The following is a 16,297-nucleotide window of genomic DNA, read 5'->3' on the forward strand; positions in this document are numbered from 1 at the left end:
ACACTCGTCGAAAAGCATCTTTCAAGTTCCTATCTTTTTTTTTGTCTTTCGTCGTGATGGTGTAGAAGGGAAGACATAACTGTACTGTGTCTGTCTGTCTGTCTGTCTGTCTTTCTGTCTGGGTGTCTGTTGTTTGTCTGTCTGTTTGCCCTGTAGATCTGTGTTTGTTTGCCTATCTGTCTGTTGGTGTATGTCTGTCTGTTTGGACGTATGTATGTATGTATATATGTATGTATGTGTGTATGTATGTATTGTAAAATAGTGTTAGTGGAGGAAATGGGGAACAAGAAAAAGGACTTAGTGACAGTGGTGGTGGATATGATGAGACCGAAGGAAATGATGATGATGATGATGATGATGGTGATGCATATGATAGGATAAAGTAGATGATGATGGGTAAATGGGAACTGGAAAAAAAGAGGAAATCAAGAGTGGGTGGATGAGGGAGGAATGGGTGAGATTGGTAAAGATGATGATAGAGAAAGGGGAAGGGAAGGGTGGGTGAGGGGGCGATGGAGGGGGGGGGTGTCTGCGGGTGGGGCGTTGGGTAATCGGCTCTCCTGGACCTCCTGAAACATTTGTCATGACCGGACCATTAAAGGTGAAAAAAGTGACAGGTGGGGCCATTAAGCCTTAATTAACCCACAAGACACAAACAGTAGCAATTAGAGAGCTAATGAGGAGGAGGAGCAGGAGGAGGAGGAGGAGGAGGAGGAGGAAATAAAAGTGGAGGTGGTAAAGGAATATATGTTAAAAAAAGAGAGAGATGGAACAAGATGTGAATGTTTGAGAAATAATCGAAAGAAAAAAAAATAATGGCTGATCGCGTTTTTATACTATAAGAACATGGCATAAGGAAATGAGGGAGGGAGGGAGGGTGAGGGAGGGAGGGAGAGAGAGAGGGAGAGAGGAAACATCATCGCTTACCCTTGCAAGTCACAACTCCTGAGTGTTTGGTGTGAGGGAGGGGTGGTCCAGGCCTTCCGCTCTCTCTCTCTCTCTCTCTCTCTCTCTCTCTCTGACACACACACACACACACACACACACACACAATCAACAATCAGTTCATTAGGCTCACCCATTCGCCGCCTCCCTCCACACACGGGTCCTCCTCCAAGCCTCCCTCCTTCCTCCCTTCCTCTGCTGCTTCCTTCATCCTTTATTTAGCATCTCTCTCTCTCTCTCTCTCTCTCTCTCTCTCTCTCTCTCTCTCTCTCTCTCTCTCTCTCTCTCTCTCTTCAGGCGTTTACTAAAGGGGGAAGGGAAGGAGAAGGTGCAACAGACCACTATGGAGATGGCGGGTGCATGGAAGCCTGATGAAGAGGACAAGACGTATAATGAAAGAAAGAAGAACAAAATAAAAAAGAAGTTGCAAAAGAAAGCGGCGTAAATGGAGGTTAAGTGGAAGAACAGTGCCTGATGATGAAGAAAACGTAAAGAAGGTGAAGCGATGTATTCCGTAGAAACCGCTATAATGGCCGGTTTTTAATGTTCTTTATCTGAGAGGGGCCTGACCACCCCCTGTAAGCACCAATCGTCTGGGCCGGACCACATCCAAGGCCACCTCCGGTTACCTAGTTAAAGTATTCATGGTCTGGACTGGGCCACCCTCCAAACACTTCGGACTCCCTCTGGAAACACTCGTGACCTTCCAGCAAAGCAAAGGGGTGTTTTTCCATATGGTCGTACAAAGCTGTTAGGTCAACGATTCATTCTTCAGTATTCGCCATCATTCAGTAATTTTTTTTTTTATTGAGGTTCTTCCAAAAGTTAATCAGCATAATATATTCACCTAAGAATGTTCTCCTGTGTGCTTTGTGTCCACATGCCCAACGGCTTTTGAGATACATTGATAACAGACCGACAAACAAGGCAACATGCACAGACGGACGACGATGAAAACATTATCCTCTCCTCGGAGGCGGTGATGAAGACGATGGCAGAAAAAAAGGAAGGTGCGTCTGTGGCCAACGAGAGGGAGAGAGAGAGCGAGAGAGAGAGAGAGAGAGAGAGAGAGTAATAAGAGTCGAGGAATTTTTATGTTGTACAAGCTTTGTCTCATGCAGGAAAGTTTTCTTGCAAGACGGATTTGAATTAGGCGTTTTCCTCATTCTTCTGCTGATCCTACATGCCATCCCCGCCTCTTCTGCCTCCTCTTCTTCCCCCTCTTCCTTCTCCTCCTCCTCCTCCTCTGCAGCCCTACCTGGAATTCCTCCTTTCTACCTGCAGCGCCTTGTATAACTACTTAATATCTTATTTCTCTCTCTCTCTCTCTCTCTCTCTCTCTCTCTCTCTCTCTCTCTCTCTCTCTCTGTCTGTCTGTCTGTCTGTCTGCCTCAGAGACAGACCATGAAAGAGAAAGTGGGCCCAGAAACGTGTTCACACATTAGACTGATTATGCAAAAGTAACATGGACACACACTCACACATACAAACACACACACACACAAAAAAAACATAACTATACATGATAGAAGCGAGACTCATATAGGGAATTTGTTGTCATTTTGTACTTCAAAGATCAATGATATATTAACAATAATAATGATGATGATAATAATAATAATAATAATAATAATAATAATAATAATAATAATAATAATAATAATAATAATGATAATAATAATAATAATAATAATATTGATAACAATAACACTAATAATAGCATCACCGCCGCCCTCAGGTCTGGCCGCCGCCGCCGCACACTGATGCCGCCGCCCACTATACTCTCACAATTAGTGGATTCCGATGCTACTCGCCGGAGGCTCGGATTCTCTCACGGTAATTGGAAGGGAGAGAATGGGCTGGTTATTAGGATTTACAGCAAGAGTCCCATCAACATCCTTCTCTCTCTCTCTCTCTCTCTCTCTCTCTCTCTCTCTCTCTCTCTCTCTCTCTCTCTCTGAAAATATTGTGTAAAGTTGAAACTCTCCACTCTATTTTTCATTACAAAAAAAAGTCAAAGTCATCGGCATACGTGTTTCGATAGGAGCCTTTTTTGACGGCTTGTTTTTGTTGCATTAAGCGCCAAATGGCCGGGTATTTCCTACGCTCGTCCGCGGTAAAATACTTACTCCTCCCTCCCACTCTCTTGCTGGACGGCTGGACGTGTTATCCGGTTACGAGAGTGATGGGCCCCGACAACGACCACTCATTCCGATGTGTGTGTGTGTGTGTGTGTGTGTGTGTGTGTGTGTGTGTAGTTCACCACGGCCTGATCACGAGTTGGACTCACAATCGCCAGCAAGTACCCTCCCGACAAGAGCAAGCTCATTATAGTCGATCTCTGGTTACTGCCACGATCCCATCCCCCTTGCTCAAGGAGGGACAGTAACCACTCCAAGTTAGTGGAGAAATCTCGGTCTGAACGGGGCTCGAACCTCTACTTGCCAGGCCGCGAAGCCTAGCAGCGCAGAGCTTCTAATCACTGAGCTACGGAGCTGTGTGTGTGTGTGTTTGTGTGTGTGTGTGTGTGTGTGTGTGTGTGTGTGTGTGTGTGTGTGTGTGTGTGTGTGTTAGCCCGTCCGTCTCTCTGTCTCTGTCTTTCTGTCTGTTTGTCGGTGTGGGCCTATCTCTCTCTCTCTCTCTCTCTCTCTCTCTCTCTCTCTCTCTCTCTCTCTCTCTCTCTCTCTCTCTGGATCATAAGGTCTGTGTGGTGTGAATATCTATGTAAATCTCTCTCTCTCTCTCTCTCTCTCTCTCTCTCTCTCTCTCTCTCTCTCTCTCTCTCTCTCTCTCTCTCTCTCTCTCTCTCACACACACACACACACACACACAGACACACAAAAACGCACGCACGCACACACACGCCCGCAGCAGACAGCCAAAGTATGTTTACAAGTGTACAGCCAAAACTGGAATATTCTGAGGCCAAATACCTTGCGTTGGGTAGACAAAAATAGCACGTCTACACCTGAGCCGAATACACCCGATTCAGGTACGCTAAAACCCCCGTGTAACTCAAAACCAGGTACATTAACCTCAGGTACCCCATAGCCGGGAAAATAAAAATAAAAAAGAGAAAAAACCGGGCACCACTTGACGAGGCAGGTGTGTCGATGTAATGGAGATTGCTGATTACCTGATTCCCTTCTGAATTAATGCTTGAATGATGAGCAGCGCCGCTAACCGCCGCTACATGAGTGATGGGTGGAGACTGAAGAGCTAGGATAAGGTGCAAGTACAGCGGCATGTGTGTGGCTACGGTGTGGACAAAGGGATGCACCATGTGAACCTCAGAGTGTGTTGTGAGTGGTGACGGTTTGAAGGAGTAATAGTTTGGGAGGGTGAAGAGGAAGGCTATGGTGTTAGTGTATCAGCCTCAGTGTGGCCAAGGTGGGGGGGATAACGGCGCCATGTGGACGTGAGTGAGTGTGGCAATAGTTTGTGTGAATGGTGAGGCTTTCGATGACGGAATTAAGACTGGAGGAAGTGCGTCAGACCGCAAGAGGGATGGGATCGAGGGGACGGGAGGCTGGCAAGGCAAGGGCCGAGTCGCGGCAAGGCGCCCTGCCAGACCCCGACAGAAGACCAACGGCGCTGCCCTTGTCCAGCACAGAGGCTCCTGCCGGCCCCTCGGGGTCCCCCCGTACAAGTGAGTAGCAGAATCCACCAAACATTAATTTCCAAGGTGAGGACGAGAGTGCTTGTTTGCTCTCCTCCAGGAACGAGCGTTTGTAATTACCCTTAATGACGCTAGTTGCTCGCCGCGGGGGCACCGTCGAGCATGTCTCCACCGCCACGACACTGCGGCATCGCAATGACCCTCTGTCACTCCGTCCGCGGCGTCACCGTCCCCGGGGGCGCCGCGTGACTTGGGTGGCAAGGCGGGCCGGCCCCTCTTTCCCAACGTGGCACCAAGGGCCCCGCCCTTCACAACGAGGGACGCCGGCGTCGGTCCAGTTTCACCGATGACTGGCCGACATTTAGCTGTTGCTCCTCAAAAGATTGTCGTAGGAAGTGACCTTAGTAGCAGACGTGTTGCAATCGACACAGTTTCTTCAGCCTCTGACATGACTGTGTTGAGGCTCTGAGACGCGCTTCTGATCTTCGCTCGAAAGAAACTCTGTGCCTTCTAGGACAAGACTTGCAATATGCAGTAATGAACTCCTTCACAAATGTACAGAATTACTGATACTGAGTATGATGATTACAGCAATAATGGTGATGATGATGATGATGGATATGTGTTCCGGACGAAAATGGCACAAAATATCCACTTTGCTTGATGATAACGAATCCCGACAGTCCTCCCCTCTCTGATAACTCTCTAACCCAGCATTGAAATCTCCCCCTAAAAACCTTCGTTGGCTGTCCTTCCGCAGCGTGTTTCGGTCGTAGGTATGTAGTGAAGGGAGAACAGGCTACGGAAGGGGCGCTGGAGGTGGCAGAGGAGGGAGAACGGGCATGGGTGGGAGGAGGAAGAGGTAATGACAGCAGGCGGTAGGGGTGGGCAACGGTTAAGGGAGGCGGGCAACGAGAGGAAATGGAAGGAGTTGAGGTGGTGGGTGAAGGAACTGACTTGGGGAGGGTGCAGAGGTGAGGGGAGGGTCCTGATATGAGGTGAAGGGAATACGAGAGGATGAAGGACATCAGTAAGAGGAAGAAGAGGAAGGAAAGGCACGGATAAAAAGAGGAAGGGGAGGAATGGGGAAAGATATGGGAGGATTGACCGGGATGGAGATATGGAAGAGGATTGCAGGAGGAAGAAAAACAGAAAAAGAAGAGGAAGAAGAGGAGGAGAACAGAAAGAGGGGAAGAAAAGGAATCAGAACCGAAAGAAAATATGAAAGAAAGGTTCACGAATAGAGAAGTGAATGAGAAGAACAAATTTATCAGTTATAAGTTGATGCAAATACGATTAAGAATATTATGAGGAGGCTGGATATATTTATGGCCTGGGAGGGAAGCTAACAAATAACCCGATCACAGGAGCTGCCGCGTATATAGGTCATCTGAGATCCTGTTGTCTCCTTATAGCCTTGTGTTTCTTTGTGTGTATATAAGCAAAGCAAAGCACTTCATCCTGCCTCACCTCACCTCAACCTCACCCCACTTCACTTTGCCATAACTTGCCTAGCCTCACCTCATCTCACCTCACTTCCATTTCATCTCACCTCAACCTCACCCCATCTCACCCCGCTTCACTTTGCCATAACTCGCCTAGCCTCACCTCATCTCCCCTCACTTCCATTCCATCTCACCTCAACCTCACCCCATCTCACTTTACCATAACTTGCCTAGCCTCACCTCATCTCACCTCACTTCCATTCCATCTCACCTCAACCTCACCCCCTCTCACTTTACCATAACTTGCCTAACCTCACCTCATCTCACCTCACTTCCACTCCTCCTCACCTTATCTTATCTCCCCTCCCCTCCCCTCACTTCCCATCACTTCACCTCACCTCACTTCTATCAGAGCTACGTAACCGGCGCGAGAGGAGTAGGGTGACATGTGGGTAGAGGAGTAGAAGGACATGAAGAAGGGTACGGCGAGAGGACAGTGTGTGGTCAGGGACGCGCAAACCTCAACTTGTGGTATATAATAAGTTGGTAACGTTATCCTCGAGGGCCAGCACAGAGGTAAGGAGGGGAAACATGAAGCGATGTAAACTCCATTTTTTGTTTGATTTGTTGCTTTTTATCATGTAACTAATCTGACAACTATAAATGATCAAGAGAAAGAAGAAGACTACGAACAAACAACTACTGCGGACGACCCTGACGAAATACAAAGAAAAAAAAAATAGGTAAGAAGACTATGGAGCAAAATTATAAAGAACTTCACCACTACAACCACTGTCATCACCATCAACAACAATAACAGCAACAATAGCAGGACCTTGGCCATCCCCCACCACCAGCTCCCCCAACACAAGCCAACTTCGTGTCTTCCGTCCAGGTCCGTCTCGCGTTCCCGCCTGCATGAACAAGCATCGCCTCCGCCATCACCAAGGCAACAGCAGCACCAGCAAGAGTAGCGCTGCGGCCATTCTCCCCAGACACACCCGAACCTCGTCCCCTTCCGCCCCAGCTCGTCCCGTCTCCGCCCGGTGACCAGCGGCAGGACGGCGGCTTCGCTCCTCATATCAAATGCCCAAGGAGAGGGTGGGTGGGTAGGGTGGGCGGGATGCTGGGTGGGAGAGAGAGGGTGGGAGGGAGGAAGGGAAGGAAAGGTGTGTCTCGAAGGAGGAAGGAAGGGTGGGAGGAAGGAAGGGTTTCTGATGGGCAGAGGAATGGGAGGAGGAGGAAAAGGAGGAAAAGAAGACAGAGGAGAACGCAGAGATGCAGAAGAAGGCAGAAGAGAATGAGATTGTCGTGTTGGAGAAAGAAGATCAAGGGTAAGAGTAGTAGTAGTAGTAGTAGTAGTAGTAGTAGTAGTAGTAGTAGTAGGAGGAGGAGGAGGAGGAGGAGGAGGAAGACTCATCACGGGTAGGGAAATGCGAGGATGAGACAGGAGCACCAGGAGGAGGGACGGGAGGGTCGGATGGCCGCGCCCTCCGCAACAGAAGGACGGAGAGGAGCTAACCACAACATAATCTGTTCACCCGCCCCCCGCCCCCCTACCCGGCCAGGCCTCCTACGACAACACTCCTCCTGCCCCGCCGCCTCCCCTACACAAACACCCTTCCTACCCCCTTGCCTTCACTCTCTTCCTGCCTGTCGCCTACATAAATACTTCTTCTCCCTCCCTACCTTCTCCCTTTCTCCTTCTGTCTATCGCCTGCGTAAATATATTCTGTACACTAAAGTAGCTCTTCTTCGTCCTATCTAAATTTCCTTTCTTTCATCCTTTCTTCTCTTTAAATTCTTCCTTCTTTCCTTTTTCCTCCTCTTCCGAAATCAGTGTCTCAGTCTCCCTCGCGCGGTCCTTTCCTTGATAATGTGTTTCTCATTCTATTTCTTCCCTTGGTTCTTTATTATCTTCTGTTTGTGGCGTTCCTAACTCCTTCTATCTTTACGTCAGGATTACGTTGCCCTCATCACGCTTTCATTGCCTCCTCGTAACTCTTCCTTTAAACAGCCAAACTGTCTCGGTGGTTTTGCATCAACCCAAAACTCCAGGAAAACCAGTGACGTATTAATGATGCACTTTAAGCCTCTATCTCCGTCGAGTTTCTTTTTTATCTATTTACTTTTTTTTATCGGCGAAGAAAACCTGAGCAAGTGGAGTCGGCCTGTCAGCGCCTATCATCGGGCCGCCAGCCAGGAGCACACACTCATGATCCGCCGCCCCTCCCACATCACATGACAGTCAATATTCACGAACAAAAAGAGCTTCATTTTTGTGTCTACCTTTCGACGACGACCGGCTGCGAGGATGAAGGAGTGTGAGGGAGGTATAGTGGAGGGAGTGTTTTGTTGTATGGAGCTGAGAAAAGGAGAAGGGATGAAGGAGCGTGAGGGATTGAGGGAGGAAGTGGGAGAAATGGGTTGTGATGTGGAGCTGAAGGGGAGACTGAGGGAAATGTGAGGTGGGGGGGGGTGGAGGTGGAGTGTGAAAAAGGAAGAAAGAAGTGGGGAGAGTGTGTGGTGTGGAAGTGAGGGAGTGTTTTGTGGTATAGAGCTGAGAAAAGGAGAAGGGATGAAGGAGCGTGAGGGAGTGAGGGTGGGAGAAATGGGTTGTGGTGTGGAGCTGAAGGGGAGACTGAGGGAAGTGTGTGGTGGGGGGGGGTGGAGGTGGAGTGTGAAAAAGGAAGAAAGAAGTGGGGAGAGTGTGTGGTGTGGACGTGAGGGAGTGTGTGGAAAAGAGGGGGGAGAGAGGGAGCGAGTGTGCGTGGTGTGGTGTACGGTGGAAGACTCCCAACAACAATCCTAACATCAAAACAATCACTAAACTTATACAACACAACTAAACATTGCTCTAGCTTTCCCTTTTCCCTTACTGTATTGACTAGGCTACTCTACTCCCTCTCTTTACAATACCACGAATAAAAAGATTAAAAAAAAAGCGTAGAGAAGATACGTAAATAATGAATAAGATGAACAAGGGTGAAGTAGATGAGTTCCCAATTGAAGGTGGAGATGGAGGTGGAGGAGGCATAGCGGCGGCGGGGTCATCGTCTTCTGAGGTATAAGGGTCAGGAGCCCATAGGGAGATGCAGGGATAAAGCCGTCCTCCGTGTCCCAGGCCGAGTCTCAGGTTGCAGCTTTAAAATCCAGCTTCCATCCCCGGGCAAAGGGGCGGCGTTGACGTGATGGCGATGGCAGGTCAGAGAAGCACCTCACCTCACCTCATCTCATCTCACCCAACCTTGCCTCACCTCACCCCGCTTCATCCTGCCTCACTTCACCTCAACCTCACCCCATCTCACCCCACTTCACTTTAACATAACTTGCCTAACCTCACCTCATTTCACCTCACTTCCACTCCACCTCACCTCAACCTCACCCCATCTCACCCCACTTCACTTTACCATAACTTGCCTAACCCCACCTCATCTCACCTCACTTCCACTCCTCCACACCTTATCTTATCTCCCCTCCCCTCCCCTCACTTCACCTCACCTCATTTTACTTCCACCTCCCCTCCACCTCCTCAGCATCCACCAATCCACCACCTTCGCTTAGCCGCTATCTCCCCTCCACTTCAGCATCCAACAGCAAGCAGCACCTCCACTTCGCCACCTCAGCATCCACTACCACCACTGCACCGCCACTTCCATCACTTCATCATCCACCATCACCACTTCAGGTCACTTCATCTCAACCTCCAGCACATCAATAGTAGCAACAGCATCAACAGCATCAACAAGGACAACGGGAATGACAGTAATAAAAATAATAACAATCACAACCACTATACCAACAGCAACGTATCCACCACTACCTTTAAATAAATTGTACCTGCTTAGAATAACAACAACAACAACAGCAACAACAACAACGATCCAGATAAGCCAGTAGCCCTCCATACAAACCTCCACCTCCACCTCACCAACTAGCCTCCAGCCCTCACTGCTACGTCTCTTCCACCTTCACTTCGGGAAACTCAGCAGCAGCATCCACCTTCTGTTCCCACGTCCACTTCCATCCTCCACCACAACCACCGCCGCCGCCGCAGTCCACATCCGTGCCACCGACATTCAATCACTCCCACGTCAAAAAAATTCTTGTCGCCGCTGTAATTACCATCATATTTACAACGCCAAGCCCCACCAACCACGACCAGGGTATTAAATTTCCTCTTTTTTGGGGAGAAGACAGGAGTAAAAACGATGGCAGGAGGCGAGGGCGGGGACGAGGAGTGGGACGGAGGGAGGGAGGGTAGAAGAGGATGCACGGATGAAGGGGACCTATCGCACGCCCATCAAACATAACACATGAGGCGAGAAACCGAGGGTGGCAAGGGAAGGGAACGGCGGCGGAGGGGGTGAGGAAGGAGGGAGGGAGGAGGGGCGCAGAGTGAAGCCCTACCAAGAGGCGACGAGTGGAGGAAGGCCAGGGACGTAACGGAAGGCAAAGGAACTGCTCTCAGGGACGCTGTTGTCTGTGCTTGCATAAACACACAAACACATGAAAAAAGTAAAAAAAAGTAATCTCCTCATAAACATTACTAAATTAAAGTGCATTAAGATATTACACCCAGCCAATCCGCTCTTCCACATTCATCCATCCCAGCCATTCACCATCCACCTACCCCCCACTCGCTTATACTACTCCACATCCACCGACACGACTGCTCCACGCCCACTCACATCCTTCACAGTCCTTTCTTACTGCTCCATCCACCGTCTTATATATACGCTTTTAAAACTGCAGACAGTTGTACGGTCAGGAACTGAAGCGTCCTCTGTCTCCTCTACAGCACCATGAAAGAGGGAGTGGGGTGGGAGGGGGCAGGTGGAAGAAATCAAGGGCATGTGTTTAGTGGTAGGAATATAAAGGCAAGGCTGAGGGCATACTCTGAAACTCCGCGTGGCCTCGGCGCTCATCTCCGTCACATGGTCCCTTGAGCCTCTGGCGGAAAATAACCCATCGCCCCGGGGCAAAGGGCCAGTGTGACATCCGGGTTATCACAGTTACCTTCCCCAGGTTTTTCCAGGTACCCATTTATCGTCCAGCCCGAAAGGGAGGATGAACAGATGGGTGATTTGCGCGCCGACTGCCCCTACCGGGATCCGAACCCAGGCCAGCGGTTTTGTAGCCAGGCGTGCTAACGAAGAAACTGAAGATAAACTAAAGGAGACATACAGCTACCGGCCCTTGATGATAACGACCTCAGAAAATTGATGCGAATATAGCAAAGTTTTTTGTTGCTTATTACAAAAGTATTTTAGAATGTTTATTATTCTTTCTAATTAGCCAAATTGAACGTGGAAAGTAAATTCCTAAACATTACTGATCCGTCGCGATTTACGTGAGGCTAAAGACATGGAAACAATCAGGAGCTTTAAACACGCTCAGCGGGAAATAATTGTCGTGTACTCCCGGCGCCTCCGCCTGACGCGCGCCGTTACCTTGCAACACTAGAACGCCATGTACTCAGGGGAGATGGGACGTATCAGGCAACAGAAAAAGAACAAATAATTGATAAAAAATGATGCTATTGTGGAGCGGACCTGTTCTTCCGCATGCTTCACTGATCCATAAAAGTTCCAAATCGCTTTGAAGTCGGTTCGTTGAGAGCCATCAGTATAATCACTGTTCGGAAGAGCGTGAAGCAAGTACTCTGGAACCGGTCGCGACGCAGAGTTCTTGTACTACCCTTCGGTGCGGCGAGACGGCGAGGCGAGGCGCGGCGAGCAGCGACGATGTTCCTGGCGCCCGAACCCGCCCACCCACCCACCCGCCGGCCAGTCAGCCAAACACCCACCCACCCTCATACTCTTTCACTCAACTACATACCCATCTACACACACATCCAACCACCTACATTCCACCGATCAACTCACCTACCCTCTTAGCAATCCACTTACCCACTCACGCACCCACCTACTAATCCACACACCTACATACTAACACACCAACCAACACACCTGTCCACTAACCCACACATCTACCAACCCATCCACTCACACACATACCTACCTACCAACCCGCTCATCCACTCGCCATCCACTCACCCTTCCACTAACCCACCCACCTACCAACCCAAACACTCGCCTGGCCGCCCGCCTGCCCGCCCACCTGCTCTCAATGCTTACGTCACACGCCACGGCGGAGAAGTCTGGTGAGTCTCGATTCATGTCCTGTTTGGCATTTGTTTATTCAATCAACACAAAACACTGACATATAAGAATCCTGCGTCTCAGCGTGAAGATGAATAATAAGTGTTTCTTTTAGGCGGTGTTAGTTGCGTTTCCTTTCAGTCCTTTGTGGGCCTCGGGGAGTGAGAGGAGGGGCGCCCTGCGGAGGAACACCTGCGCGGCGGCCCTCTACTCCCCGCCGCGCCTCAGGGTCACGCTCCCATCACACACACCCTCGGCCCGGCCTTCAGGTGCAGCGGGGGACGGACGCGCCGCTGGTGTACAAACAAATGACGCCGCGAAAGATAGAGAGACGGACACGTAGACGTAAATACTGATAGGTTGAGAGAGAGGGGGGGTGGGATGAGAGAGAGAGAGAGAGAGAGAGAGAGAGAGAGAGAGAGAGAGAGAGAGAGAGAGAGAGAGAGAGAGAGAGAGAGAGAGAGAGAGAGAGAGAAACACAGAGACAGAGAGGCGGAGGGATGGATGGATGAAGGTACAAAGACGGAGGGAGGGAGAAAAAAGGCAAGGGGGGGGGGGGGGTCAGCGTCCCCTTCACGTGAACCCTCTCCACGGGACTCCTAGACGGACGGCTGGGCGGCCACACGGCGTCCTCCTCTCCATCGCTGAGCGCCGTAGATACACACAAAAAAAAAACAAAAAAAACTGCTTGCAAAAAGTCATGTAGTTGGCTCGGGCGACAAAACTGGCATGGTCCGGCGACACAGAATTTTTGATTTACGCAAATGACGAGGCTAGAAAAGAAAAACCATGATATACAGACGACAGAGACACGGGATGAGAAGGGGAGAACAAATCATCATCATTGGTTTTTGCATGTAAACAAAAGGTGTCGCCGCGCGGCCAGCCAACTGCTGCGTCATCGAGGGAATTGTTACACGGCTCACTAACGTCGGGTTGGTTTATCTGGGCCTTAACAGCGTCCGGCACCTCCGTAGAGACGTGGGAGCGAGGGGCCGGGAGGGTGTGGATAGAGACAGAGGAAGAGAGAGGTGAAGGAGGAGAGCGATAGGAATAAGAAGGAGCGAGAGACAATAAAGAGGGAGGGCTTGCCATTATCTGAGCGTGTGTAATTGTTTGAGGCGTGTGTTTTGTTTCTGCAAGAGTGGCAGAGGGGAGGAGGACATGGTAGTAACAATTAAGCGGAGATGAAAGGGCAAAGAGTGTGGATGTGGTGATCAATAAAGTTGACGGCAGTGGCGGCGACTCACTGGTCATGGCTGTTTGGGGATGACAGGGGGAAGGGCATGCAGAGGGTGCAGAACAAGGTATCAGTACTCACCGGTGTCCATGGCGACCACTGTGAGGGTGTACTGGTCTCGCTCCTCCCTGTCCAGCGCCCTCAGGAGGCTGATCTGGCCCGAGGTGGCGTTGACGGAGAACATGGACTTGTCGCCCTCCTTGACCAGGTAGTTGACGCGGTTGTACGGCGGGTTGTCGGCGTCGAAGGCGGTGACGGTGGCGATGGGGGCGGGCAGCGCGGCCATGTTCTCCATCACATAGACGAGGTAGGGGGAGTCGAGGAAGACGGGGGCGTTGTCGTTGATGTCCATGATGGAGATGGTGACGGTGGCAGAGTCGTAGCGCACGTCAGCACCTGAGTCCTCGGCTTGCACCGTCAGCAGGTAGTGGTTGCGCCGCTCATAGTTGAGGTTCTTGGCCACGCGGATGATGCCCGTGTCCTCGCTGATGGAGAAGTCACGGTTTTTGTCGCCCGCCACGATGGTGTACCGCACGCGACCGTTCAGGCTGTCGTCGGCATCTGTGGCCGACACCTGCAGCACCGACAGTCCGATGGACGCGTTCTCGGGCACGCTGGCAGAATACTGTTTGGGGTCGAAGATGGGCGAGTTGTCGTTCTCGTCGGCGACGCGGAGGCTGATGGTAAGGGTGTGGGCGTTGGGTGGGTTGCCTCGGTCTCTCGCCGTCACCACCAGGGAGTAGTTAGCTCGATCCTCACGGTCCAGCGGCGCCACAATCCGAAGAAGGCCGTCGACGGGGCCCAGGGCGAAGCGGTTACCAGGGACAGGTGCAAGGGAGTACTCGATGTAGGAGTTGCGTCCCTCGTCCCGGTCCACAGCCTTGACGGCCATCACCACAGTGTTGACGGGAGTGTTCTCCTCCACCACCGTCTCGTTGGGCGTCACGAACTCCGGAGCCAAGTCGTTCACGTCGCGCAGAATGATGGTGACCTGCGGAGGGAGAGGAGGGATTAACAACTACTACCAGGTGGATACATCGCTACGCTACACAAGTAAGAGAGAAGTCGCTGAGGGGAACGTTCGGTAGCAAACTCTGCCCTTCGTTGACTCCTCCTCCCGCTATTCCAATGTGGAAACAGGAACAACATTTCCAAACACACATCAGGACTAGAAAAGCGTCAACAAAAAGGCTAATTCAACGAAAGATCAGTTAGCCTTTTCCTGGAGGCGGATAAACGGGACACATAATGAAGCGTCGCCCGGATGAACACAGGCAAAGAAAATGGAATGAATAACGCCGCCCCACGTGCCCGCCCCGCTGCCTTCAGGGACCCCCAAAATAACAGTAACAACCCATTCAACCTCAACTCTCAACTTCAGAGGCAGGAAAATTAAATCAACTATCGGCACTCTTAAGGCCATGGTAAAGGGACTAGGCTTTCTGGGGCCAGAGTCTGAATGAGGAGAAAGAAAGCAAGAAGAGGAGACGTAGACGGAAGAGAAGGAAGAGGAGGAAGAATCATAGCGGTAGTTACTAGGAAGGAATATATTAATGATGAGGTCAAGCTTGAGTTCAAAATGCTTAAACACGCAATATCCTACCGAATGAAGGGAAGAAAAGGGTAAAGAAGAAGACAATGAAGAGGAGGAGGAGGAGGTGAAGAAGAAGAGCGGGGATGACGAGGAGAGGTGGACAAAGGAGGTGGTGGAGGAGGAGGAGGAAGAGAAGTATAAGGATGCTGAGGAGAGTGGGCCAGTGAGATGGGGATGGGGAAGAGGATGACGGGAGTGGGGAGAAGAGGAGGAGGGAAGAGGAGAAGGGAGGAGGAGGAGGAGAAGAATAAGGATGTTGAGTAGAGGGGGACAGAGTGAGATGGGGATGGGGAAGAGGATGACGGGAGTGAGGAGAAGAGGAAGAGGGAAGAGAAGAAGGGAGGAGGAAGAAGGGAAGCAGTGGAGGATGGTAGCAAATGGAGACCCGAACGAAGCTAATAACGAACCCTGTATAATGAAATGATTTTAGATAAGAAATTGATATGCTTGTGGGAGGGGCTGTTGTTAATCCGAGGGAGAAAATGAGGAAAGGGCGGGGTGGGTGGAGGAGAGGCAGGGAACAGGGGGGAGGGGGGAGAGGTAGAGGAAACAGTCATTAAAGACGATGAGAAAATAAAATTAGAAGTGTACAAGGAAGAGCAAGAAGAAAATCAATATGGAAAAGAAAAAAAAGGATATAAAAGAAAATAGCGAATAAAGAGTTTAAAGAGAATATGTATATGTTTGAATGAATAAAAGAATAGAAGAAAAAGAAGATGAAAAGAAGAAGATAAAGAAGTAAAACGACGAAGTAGAAGGAAAAAGCGAAGATGAAGACGATGACGAAGAAGACGATGACGAAGGAGAACAAGAAGAAGGAGAACAAGAAGAGGAAGGGCGGAAGGACAAGACTGCTCCCGTTATGTAATTAAATAACTAATGGACAAAAACCCTCCATGGAGATCACCGGCAACATAATATTAACAGGAGTCGTCGCCGGTCTCTCGGTCTCACCACCTCCGCGTAGGAAGAAGAGGAGGAAGAGGAGGAGGAGGAGTTTAATTGGGAAAAGGAGGACTGCGAAGGCATAGTGAAAGTTCTCCCTTAATAGTAATAATAATGACAACAGAAATAATAACACACACAAGAATAAAAATAACAAAACAGAACCCAATTATTAATAAACACGAACAACAAAAACAACAAAAAGCAAACAAAAACAATATACCTCTCGCTTAAAATACTCTCCCTACGTCCATACGATAAATAATGCATATAAGAAGAAATAAAAATACGAAAAGAAAACGGGGGTGGAAGGAGGGTGAAGGTTGGGGTAACTACAACAAGCGT

The 16,297-nt window shown here is 49.9% G+C and overlaps 1 protein-coding gene across 1 annotated transcript in view; it reads right to left on the reverse strand.

Annotated features, from left to right (window-relative positions):
* The window catches only part of LOC127001579 (cadherin-related tumor suppressor-like), a 74,758-nt gene that overhangs the window by 17,981 nt on the left and 40,480 nt on the right, over positions 1-16,297 (reverse strand). Inside the window, exon 6 of the mRNA XM_050866360.1 lies at positions 13,495-14,404. Coding sequence (XP_050722317.1) covers positions 13,495-14,404 — 910 coding nt within the window. The remainder of the gene's footprint in view (positions 1-13,494; positions 14,405-16,297) is intronic.

This window comes from Eriocheir sinensis, chromosome 21 (genome assembly GCF_024679095.1).
Source record: "Eriocheir sinensis breed Jianghai 21 chromosome 21, ASM2467909v1, whole genome shotgun sequence".
NCBI classification, from domain to species: Eukaryota; Metazoa; Arthropoda; class Malacostraca; order Decapoda; family Varunidae; genus Eriocheir; species Eriocheir sinensis.